Below are 12169 nucleotides of genomic sequence, written 5' to 3' on the forward strand. Positions count from 1 at the left end.
GGGAGTGTTATGAATGCTATTAAATGGATCTTCATTATAATTAACCTTTCATTTTTCATCTTCCTTAACACTTACATTTTTTATCATTGTAACCCTTTTCCTATTTATGTATTAGAAAATAAGGAGTCTAATCTCCTATATATATATATAAGTATACTACTTGTAATGATGATGAAAAAGAAGAAAAATGTAATACAAATCTCCTTATTTTCATCTATTATTCTTGTATTCTTTGTATTATTATTATTATTATTATTATTATTATTATTATTATTTCATAATAATTATCCATTTATTACAATTTTTTTTTTTACAATTTAACGAGTGGTTGAGTGCCAGTAAAAGGTGTATATAATAAGAATATATCCATATTTACAATTTAGAAGGATGAAGGGGGTGATACAGGTGCAAATTTTGAGGCGCTGTTACTGTTGACATTTATTTTAATCATAACACAAAAGAGAGCTAACATATATTTACCCCAACTAATGCTTCCAAAACAAGAAGAGGGGACTCACTACTGAGGCAAATTAATGGACCTCAACAGCTCTCATCGGTCCCATTAATGCAGTTCCCCAACTACATAAAGTGTGTGTCTCATCTTCTACAAGTATCTTCGCTGTTTAATCTCCTTTTTCTACCTACAGCTCGTCCTATCTTTGAAAACATAGTTTTTTTCTCTTTCTAGTAAGGTTTTTATTTTCCTAAAGAAAGTAACAATCGTGACGTGAAGGATATGACAAGTGAAGCAGGGAGGGAGGAAGAAGAGATTTCGAAGGTGAAAATCAGGAGCAAAACCCATGTCAAGCCTGGAAAGATTATAGGGAGAAAAGAATGTCAATTGGTCACATTTGACCTTCCATATCTGGCATTCTATTATAACCAGAAGTTGTTGTTTTACAAGGGTGGGGAATTCGAGGAGCAGGTGGCAAAACTCAAGGATGGGCTGAGGGTAATTTTGGAGGAGTTTTATCAACTTGGAGGCAAGCTTGGAAAAGATGAAGAAGGGGTTTTCAGGGTGGAGTATGATGATGATATGGAGGGTGTTGAGGTGTTGGAAGCCATCACCGATGGGCTGACCGTGGACCAACTTGCGGCTGATGAAAGCATAAGCTCTTTCAAGGACTTGATACCCTACAACGGTGTCCTAAACTTGACGGGCTTACACAGGCCTCTACTGTGGGTGCAGGTAAATCTATTCTGTTCCTTGATTTCACTTGATTGATGTTGCTAGATATCTTCCATGACATCAGAAAATCCCAATACCCCCAATTTGAAGAATTTGTGAACTGCTGCATATATTTTGGACTCACATTTTTTTTTTTTGGTCCAATTCCGATTGTTAACGAAGTTGAAAGACGGACTAGCAATGGGGTGTGCGTTCAACCACGCCATCCTTGATGGAACCTCAACTTGGCATTTCATGAGCTCGTGGGCTCAAATCTGTCGCGGCTCAAACTCGATTGCAGCCCCACCGTTCCTGGAGCGGACCAAAGCCCGAACCACCCGCGTGAAACTGGAACTCTCGTTCCCACCCAACCCAGTCGCTTCATCCAACGGCCACACCGACCAAGCCCCGCAACTGAGGGAGAAATTCTTCAGGTTTTCCGAAGCTGCCATCGACAAGATCAAGTCCAAAGTCAACTCCAACCAACCATCCGCTGCCTCTAAACCATTTTCTACTTTTCAATCTCTAGCTGTCCACATTTGGCAACATGTAACCCAAGCACGTTGCCTTAAACCTGAAGACTATACCGTTTTCACCGTCTTTGCAGATTGTCGTAAAAGGGTTGATCCACCCATGCCCGATAGTTACTTCGGTAACCTGATACAAGCCATCTTCACCGTCACGGCTGCCGGGTTATTGCTGGCGAACCCATCGGATTTCGGTGCGTCGGTAATACAAAAAGCTATCGAAGCACACAACGCTAAGGCCATCGAGGAACGTAACAAGGAGTGGGAAGCAGCGCCCAAGATCTTCGAATTCAAAGATGCTGGAGTCAACTGTGTGGCCGTTGGGAGCTCCCCCAGGTTTAAAGTTTACGATGTGGACTTTGGGTGGGGAAAACCGGAAGGAGTGAGGAGTGGTTCCAACAACAGGTTCGATGGGATGGTTTATTTATATCAAGGGAAGAGCGGCGGGAGGAGCATTGATGTGGAGATCACTTTGGAGGCTGGAGCCATGGAGTTGTTGGAGAAAGATAAGGAGTTTCTCACGCAAGTCTAGTCACTCACAGATTGAATATTAGATCAAGAGGGTGGCATGCATTTTAAGATTTATTTTTATCATATTATAACCTTGGATGGCAAGTAGGTTTTTAGGTAAAATAAAGCATAGGTACACCAACATGTACCTCATGCAATACCTTAACAATATTCTCCCACTCATTTGTCAAAAGAAATAAATTATCCTACCCAATTAAATTATAAACATTATTTTAATTTATTATCCCTTCCAATTACAAATGAATTACTATCAATTTTTGCAAAATCATTTCGATTTTATCACGAGAGGTTAACAACTTAAACATCAAATAATCAAAATCGTTAATTCGAATTCACCCTAACTTAAATTAAATACAATCTTTTCAAAAATTAATAAAAATAATACCTATAAATTAAATTATTATTTTGTTTTTATGTATGACTTGTAAATATAATCATCATGGTCTATTATCATAAAAATGCAATTTCGGTTTATATCATATGATCTTGATAGAAAATTTCAAAAACAATAAATACATTATTAAAATTATATTTTATTTATAAATATATTTTATTTATTGATAAAAAATTATATTTTATTTATTTATTCCAAATTTAAATTAATAAGTAAAGAAAATTATCAAATAAGATGCAAAATTCCAAAAAAAAGTCATATCCATATTGAAGAAAGATTACATGAAATTGGGATACTATGTCACTTGTATCCATTTTCAATAATTTAATGTCATTTTAGATTTTTTCCATATAATTAACACATTATTTTAATAATTTAAAAATCATTATTTAAATTAAAACTCAACTCCCTTACTCCAAAAAAAAAATCAAATCCCTTTCCTTAAAAAAAACTCAAATCCCTAAAATAAATCTCAATTCTATCACAAGTCATTTATCGATTCCTTGGTATCGTTTCATAAATTTCGATCATGGAGTTCACATTAAATCCCTTTTAGTCCAAAAAAAATGAAATCCCTTTCATTCAAAAAAAAGCTCAAATCCCTAAAATAGATCTCAATTATATTACATATTATTTACAAATTCCTTTGTATAGTTTATCAATTTCACCATGGCGTTCACATAAACATTCAATAATATCATCATCGGATTCATATCTCTTTTCACTAATCTCATCGTCCGATTCTCTGTTGTTTATATCACTCATTCGTAAATTACACGTATGGGTTCATTTCAACTTTTACTTTCCCTTTTTTTCTTTATGGTATTTGTATCACTCCAAACTCGGCCTAGATGTTATGGCCGAATCTGCAATGCCACATAGAAGTACATTTTGAAAATCATTGTTTGGTTCAAAAAGTATGCACAATAAAATAAAAATAAAACCCTTGTGGTGATCTTTTAAAAATAATTTCTAAGTATCATGTTTGTTGATAAACTCAAATTGTTTAGACAACTGTTAAGCATATCAAATTGTTATTAGTTTATGAAAACGTTCTTTCTTGTGGAACCTAATAAAACATGTTTGCGTTTTCGTGTTGCTTTGAAAACATATATCCTTTCGAAAACTTACGTCCTAGAGCTAGCAGATATAATCAAAACAATTTGAAAATCCCAAAATTTAAAAATAAAACTTTAAGAGACCTTATTACATTTTTAATACCCAATAAAATAGCTTAAGAAGTAAAAGATTAAAACAATCTCAAAACAGTCGTGTGGCCTCCATCGAGTCCCTCTCAACATCGTCCCGCCTAAGGGTTACCTGCACAGTAAAGTAGAAAGGTGAGTTTATGGAAACTCAGTGTGTAAACCCTTTTCAATATACAAACCATTAGTAGGCAAAATAGTTTGGGCTTAAGCCCATTTCAGTGACAGTCCAGTATCAGTGTGGCCTTAGCCCATTAAATAACAGTATCATAAATGCAATGAAAATCCTACCCATCCATCGTCTACACTCCACTTCGTCCAGCTCTACACTCCATGTGGGGATATAAATCGACCCACCCATCCCTACACTCCAAATATAGCACCGATTGCGGCACTATTCAGTAATTGCAGCAAAGCTGCCAGTACAGTACACTTCCTCCAATATAAATATCAAGCCACCCCTATGCAAAATGTCATGTCATAATAGATACGTGTATGTAAAATGTCATGTTCGAATATAGTCAAATATAGCATAGGGTTATATCAGTCATTTTACCACTAGGGATATAACAGTCATTTTATCAGTATGGGGTCTAAGTGTACTTACCGACCCAACAGTAAGTCCACAGTCGTCTTGGGCGACCCGTGCGGCCTTAACAATCAAACAGTGAGAATGGGCCCAAGGCCTATAACGCGGCCCAAGTGGCCCAAACGACCTAAGCCCACGAAATCGCTCATGGTGGTCTCTAAAATCACAGGCTCGCACTTATGCGTTTAGATGACCACGCAGGCGAGTGCACACTTGTATGGCATCGATGGTAACAATTTTTTGGCTTTTGTCGTTTTACAAGTGAAGCAGTATGATTACACACCTGTTTGCGAACAAGTGCCAAAATTCCACGAGCGCCAAACTTACACTCATTCAAGATCATTCCATTAGTCTCTTGACAATAAGGTACCCTCTTCTTTATTACATAACTTAACTAACATTGGTACTTGCCTTGATTTGAACGAGTGATCTAACACACTTAAACCACTGACAGGGGTTGATTTTCAAGATCCTTAGCAAAACTTGCACTACAATCCATTTTGGTTAACTACTACCATAGCTGTAATCAATCCTGAACCAAGGTATGACCTACCAAATATGTAGAAATATGAATCAAGGATAGCAGTATTCGGACTACCACAGTACTACCTATCACTGAGGCACGCATGGCACAAGCACACCCCTAGCAGTAACTGATAGAGAAAAGCCAATGTTAGAGAAGAAAGCTATTGGCAAAGAACAAGAGAACAATCAACTGAACTTACACCCTCCATGGAATGTTCGGCTAACCCCATAAAGTACAAAGAGAAGAATGCCGAAAGCCAAAAAGTAAGAGAAAAGAGAAATCAAGAATATTTACCTAGAACCTGAAACACGAGAGAGATGAGTACGTATCAATATCAAAGAACACTTGTAAAAATCGAGGACTGAAAAGGGGATAGGTATGAGCAGTAATAGTTGAAGATTAAAATGGAAGAATGACAAGAGGAGAAAAGAAGACTGTGGTATTCGGCAGGTGAGCAAAAGGGCAAGAAGAGAAAGGGGATATGTCAATCGCAAAAAGGGAGTCTAAAGAGAGAAGAGGTACAATCGTCCAAGAGAGGGGATCGATTCGGGAAAGGGGATGAATAAAGAGAGAGAGTTAATGAGACTTGCCCCTAAAGCCGATCACAAGAGCAATAGGGAGGACTTTAAGAAAGGGATAGTGTTCGAAAACTAACAAACAATCACTCCAAAGTACCAAATGGTCAACAACCAATTTCGGCAACTCTACAACCAAAAGAAACAAACCCAAAAGCAGAGTCAAAAGCTAAAGTAAGAGAGAAAGAGATAAAAAACAACATAATGCCCTCTAGCCGAAAATAATACCCACCCCCTCTCAAAACCGAATTCCTTTCGAGCTCAAAGTCCCAATTCGGTGAAACACTACTCCCCCCAACTCCCCATGATCCACTCCACAAATCTCTCCATAAATCTCTCCTTTGACCAACTCAAACTCCTCTCCAACTCCTCTTGAAATTCGACCACACTCTCCTTTCCCCCTCTAACACTCCAACAGCCCATTAGCTCAGTGTTCTACTAGCACTCAACCTCCCATATGGCACAGCTACAAAATAAAATATTTTAACGGAATGCGAGGCCTCGAACCTCCGACCCCAAGAACACTCCACAGGCCCCTTGCCACTTGACTAGCAAGTCCTTTATGTCATGAAACACTCTCATTAATTTAAAAGTCTACTGGCTAGAGACATGGGTTAATTCAATAAGGAGCAAAAAATTTTCTCAAGCCAAGGCTTGAACCTATGACTTCTCAGACACTCCCAAAGCACAAAACCACTAAGGCAAGCATCCTACCATGCCATGTATACACAACAATAATTTTAACACAGTTTTCGGGATTTGAGAAATTGGGGCGTTACAGTATTCATATCTAGCAATCATGATATGTTTTGAGGGTCAGATATGTAACACCTCTAACCTATATCCGTCGCTAAAACAGGGTTTTAGAGCATTACCAAGTTCACAATTTAAACAGGCAGAAATTCTTAAACATTTCATATCATATCAATAAACATATCAAAACCAATTCAAAATATACATATTGTCCCTTATATGAGCTATCAAGGCTCAAAATACACATTAGAAACAAATCGGGACTAAATCGGGAGCTAAGAGAATTTTTCGAAAAACATTGAAAAATTTTAAAGTTACAAGGGTCACATGGCCGTGTGACTCACACAGCCAGGAAACACGCCTGTGTCTTAGGTTGTGTGGGCATTCGAAATGGGAACACATGACCATGTCCCAGCCCTTGTCCGTGCCTCTGTAACTCACTAACTTGGGCCACACAACCAAGCCACACGCCTATATGCTAGGCTGTGTACCCTTTGAAGTAACCTCACACGCCCATGTGCTAGGCCGTGTACTAAGCAGTGTAACAACATAACTTGCAACCCTTTGAAAGTTATAGGGGACACACGGCAATGTCATTTGGCTTTGTGTCACACACGGCTAAGACACACGTCCGTGTCTCTACCCGTGTGGACAAAAATAGGCCATTTTACAAGCCATATTTCTCACCCAATTTGGTATAAACCTACACCCAAAAATGCACATATACATAAGCTATAATAAGGCATCCAAACAAGCATAATCAAGCCTTATACAAATGGTATGATCACATACAACTAATATGCCCTTAGGCACCTCAAATGACAACTTATAAACATGACTAATCATGTGTTCAATATAACCAATTGTTCAACTAACATATATGCATATTTACACCAAAACTTACCATGTAGATCATTTAACAAAACATACCATTTGGTACCAAAACTCCATTCTAAAGCTAGCATCAAATGACTATATAAATCATTTCCAACAAAACACCAATTTGCCACAATTACGTCCTATTACAAAGCACGTATTCAATAAGCATATTCATACCACAATTTTCATCTTCCATAATTCAACCACACCAAGTTATTCATCAACCATTAGAGAGAAAATATTTACATACCATGTACTAGACAATCATCAAAGTGCCAGAACACTAGCCAAACAAATGGCCAACACATATAGGCCAACATTAGCCAAAATAACCTATACATGCCATTATAACCAAACTTAAACCAACTGAAAGTACTGAGTGAGCCGATGGATAGTATCATATAGCTCCGACAAGCTTCCAACTAGAATGAGCTTCTAATACACTAAAAACACGGAAAATACACCGAGTAAGCATTTAAGCTTAGTAAGTTCATTTAATATAGAATTTAACTTACCATTTAGTCATAATTTATGGTATGTAACCATACCATATCCCAACTCAATTGACCAAATGTCTAAGCACATATTCACCAACATGTTAGCCATGCAAAACATATATAATATTCAATAAACATGGATGAACATAACCACTAAGCAAGTTTCATATACATGTATAATCCATTTCATGTTTCAATATATCATGTAATATCATTTCCATGTATTTCATGTATATACCTATAATAGTTCGTATCGAACTCATATCATCTCGTAATAGAACATTGCCCATTAAACCTGCTGTGATGTAAATCGTGATAAGTTTTATAATTTATGAATGTCCATTCTTGAAAACTAACTATTATCACGACAAAGGCAAGCGCACCTTATTGAACAGTAGTATAGCTTATTGCAAGACCGGGATGTCGAACCCAAAGGAATTAAAAGTACTAGTATTAACTTTCTTTTTATTATCTAGCCTAAAAATAAAAGGGGTTTGTTTTATCTAAACTAATTACTAAACTAAGAATGCACAAAAAGTAAATTGGGGAAATAACTTTTGGGGAAACTGAATGATTTGGACAATACTCAAGGGAAAAATCCACCTAGACTTCACTTGTTATTTGACTCTGAATCAGATGATTTATTCACTTAACTTGATCCGTAGAAATCTTTAAGTTATACTATTATCTCTCTCGAGACTAACAATATCTAACCTTAGGTTGACTAATTGAAATCTCTTTCTAATTAAAACCCCTAGTGTTGCATTAACTCAATCTATGGATTCCTTTATTAGGTTTCACCCTAATCTGGCAAAATTATGTCACCCTATCTCTAGGCGTACAATCAACTCCACTTAATTATGTTAGATCTACTCTTAGACAGGGACTTTTGCTCCTCTGAATAAGCACATCAATACTTAAATCAATATCCTAGAATATTAAAGCAAGAATTAAGAACTCATAATTATGAACAAGTCAAATATTTATCATATAATTCAGATAATAATAACAAGATCCGTCTTAGGTTTCATTCCCATTAGGTATTTAGGGGATTTAGTTCATAAGTGTAAAATAAAACATCTCAGAAGAATAATGATAACAAAACATAAAGAAAACCCAAAAACCCCTGAAGGAAATTGAAGGGAGATTTTTAGTCTTGAAGGAGAATCCGGCTTTTGAGATGGATCAATTGGCTTTCTTTGAGTAATTCCTTGCCTCCTACTCCTTATGTGTCTTTTAGGTACCTTCTGGGGTGTTTATATAGGCTTTAGAATGCTTCAAAACCTTCAAGAGTGGCCTTTTCCAATAGGACCAGACCTGGGCTCGACAGGGACACGCCCGTGTGACATGCCCGTGTGCGATTGCTTCAAACCGTGTTCAAGTCTATTGAATGTACACAGGTGTGTGAACTACCCGTGTGAGGAAGTCCAGGCCATGTTGATTTCCCATTTTGACCCATTTTCTCCGTTTTTGGCTCGGGTCTCGCTCTTTTTACTCTCTTATGCTCACCTAAGTATAAAACATGAAATTAAAGGATTAGGAGCATCGAATTCACCAAATCTAAGGATAATTCATCCAAAAATATGCTAAGCATTGGATACAAATATGTATAAATTACGGTTTATCAAATACCTCCACACTTAAGCGTTTGCTTGTCCTTAAGCAAAATCCTCAACTCACAATCAAAATAAATTCTTCTCAACTTATAATTCTCATCAATAGTATCTCAAAATAATCCATAAGTAATCGTACATTGAAAATTCAACTCGAAGAACATCAAAGTTTTAAACATTCTAAGTTGTGCATTTTATCATGAAAACCTAGGTGTCTCCCTTTATTTAAGTAATCACATTTGATTCGAAATATCACAGAGTTTCACATCCTCACTAAAGATTCACTCAAATTACTCGAAGTGTTTAAGGACAAGAAATTTAGCACTCAATCAGTCAATATGAAAAGTTATTACCATAGGCTTGCGTGAAAATCAAATCTCCACCACTATATATTAAGATGATACATCAATCAAAATGTCTTTAGAAGGTAGTAACGAGACTTTGGTTAGGGGGTGTGGTTACAAGCTGAAAAGAAGGTTAGAATCCAGATTGAATTGAAAAATTACCTAACTAGAAAAATACTAAAACTTGATAAATTACATTCCTAATTAGAAGATCCTAAAATTAAGCTTTTCTTCATGGAATGTGGAATTAAATACTTAAGCTCAGAAACAAAGAATTACTACTAATATGTATATATGTAATTTTTTTTAAGAACAAGTCAAATAACATAGAACTTTGCTAATTATTACAACAAAAAATAAAACATAGCTAAGCAATTAATTCAAATCAAATATCGACAAAAATAGGGATCAAATTAGGGGATTTCAACAATAATGGGTTATGGGTTAATATTGAGGGTAAATCAATGAATGGCTTGTTAGGCTCAAAGGGGTTCACTAAGGGTTAATTATGAGTGTAGGCTTTTATGGAGTAAGTGGGTTAAACCTAAGTGCCTTTATCATCTCAACATATCAAATCAATGGTGTGGTCTTGACATGCATAGTCAAGCAAGTTCTAGAATAACAATTCGATATTGACGCACTCAAAGCAACAATAAAAGTGAGCATGGAAGAAATAATATATGCTTTAAAGGATCAAGATCTCACAAAAATTATGGCTTTTTGATGTTTAACCTGTGAATTTTAACTCAAGATAATACCTAAACTTGGGGAAACAACCTAAAAATTTTTAATTCTCAAAAATCAACTTATCATGCTTGATTCCTTAATTCCTTAAATTTTAAACAGTCAATGCATAAATGCCTATATTTTAATTCAAGACTTATCAATAAAAATCATAAATTAATAAAAATTCATTCTAATAGTGATATGAGTGATTCACGTGAGAATAAGACAAAATTTGATTTTTCTGATAATAATATAAATAACCCCCCACACTTAAGATGTACATTATCCTCAATGTACAAAGATAGATTTACTGGAAACTATAGATATAAGATCATAAGATAGGAAGAGAAATGAAACTTCTTGAATGTTAATTGGAATCTTTGAATTGGATTAATAGAGAGTAGTCAGCTAAGGCAAGTATGAGATTGGATGAGGATACTCCGGTGGTGGTAGAGGTTCGTTAGTCCATAAGTCCTGCGCCAAAAGAATATTATATCTGGTGGTAGCTATAGTCGTGGTCGAGCAGGACATGGCAATCATGGAGAACTTTTTCCAGTGGAGTTGCAATTTCCTAAGTAATGGTGAGCTTTGGGGCTCTTTAGAACTATGATAGAACCAATAATTCTTTAGGAAATATAAAGTAGCATGATTACTTGTAAAGAAATAGCCAAAAGTAAAAATTGTTTAATATAAATAATAAAACCTAAGGATGTAGTAAAAATAAAATTAAAGAAAAATAAAATAAAAAGTAGTTTTAAAAAGATAAAATAAAACCATAAAAATAATAAATAATAGTCTTTAAACATCTTCATTGCTAGATGGTTCAGATGTGAAGGTGCTGACAAATCTGATGTAGAGTGACATCAATGTGATCAAAGCGCTAAAAACACTACTGCTTGAATCGAGTGAGACACTTAGAGATGTCAGAAAGTGAAGCCGCCGCATGAACTGGATGATGAATAGGTGGCGGCTGAGAGGCTGGATCCTCGTGAGGTGGAGAGGTATCATCGGCAATGTCCTCTAGGTCCTCCTGCTCGGCTGACTGGACGAGACGGTATTGGGGAGGATCAAATCCACGTCGTCGCTCGATCATCCTCATACGTAGCATACTCGAGATGCCCTATGGGGACATTTGACCGATGAGAGTGAGGGAGGATGTTTGTGCCGCCGTGTTGCGGAGACAAAAGTACCGTGCCAAATGAGTCACATAAAGGCCGATAGATATGGCTCACTTCCTATGCCACTCCGTTTGATGGCGAATGGCGGGGGCGATGAAATAGGCAAGGTCGAACACGTACCCATTCGCCATGCTCCATAAAAAGTAGGCGTCATTGGTGTTGACAACGCCGGTGCTCTCTCTCCTCCCTGTCAGGGTGTAGGCTAGGATAGCGTGTAGGTACCTAAGGGATAGGGCAAGAGCTGATGCCTTGGAGCGGCTGGGGTCATAAGTGGCCGAAGCAGGGCGAGGGCCCTTCAGTAGTTTGACAGAGAGTAGTAGATGTGGCAATAGAGGTTGGCGAAGTCGTCGTCGTCCATGAAGTCCTCCGTGTATAGTCCCAGTGCGACTCCGAACTTAGGCACACTCAACTGGCGAACTAAACCACCGAGTTGGAACTGGACCGTTTCAGGATCATCGAACTCTGTCATAACGACTTGGAGGAGAAAGGTGGAATAGAGTTCGAGTGTGAGTTTGAGGTACGTTGACTCGACGATCTCGAAGAATAGCCCTCACGGGTCAGTCTTCAGAAGGGCCCGAACTGCGTCAGCCAGTTGGATTTGTTCTAGTGAAACCCAATCAATGCAGCGGCCCACACCTAGGGGTCGGGCCCATAATATCTGGAA

General features: G+C 37.1%; 1 protein-coding gene across 1 annotated transcript; it reads left to right on the forward strand.

Moving 5' to 3' along the window:
• The first annotated feature begins 460 nt into the window (after nt 1–460).
• LOC108455822 (BAHD acyltransferase DCR-like) lies at nt 461–2431 on the forward strand. Its single transcript, XM_053019232.1, has 2 exons — nt 461–1189; nt 1352–2431. Exons 1-2 carry the CDS (start codon nt 737–739, stop codon nt 2225–2227), a joined length of 1329 nt encoding a protein of 442 aa, XP_052875192.1. The 5' UTR covers nt 461–736; the 3' UTR covers nt 2228–2431.
• Nucleotides 2432–12169: the final 9738 nt, after the last annotated feature.

Source organism: Gossypium arboreum, chromosome 9, assembly GCF_025698485.1.
Source record: "Gossypium arboreum isolate Shixiya-1 chromosome 9, ASM2569848v2, whole genome shotgun sequence".
Taxonomy (NCBI): Eukaryota; Viridiplantae; Streptophyta; class Magnoliopsida; order Malvales; family Malvaceae; genus Gossypium; species Gossypium arboreum.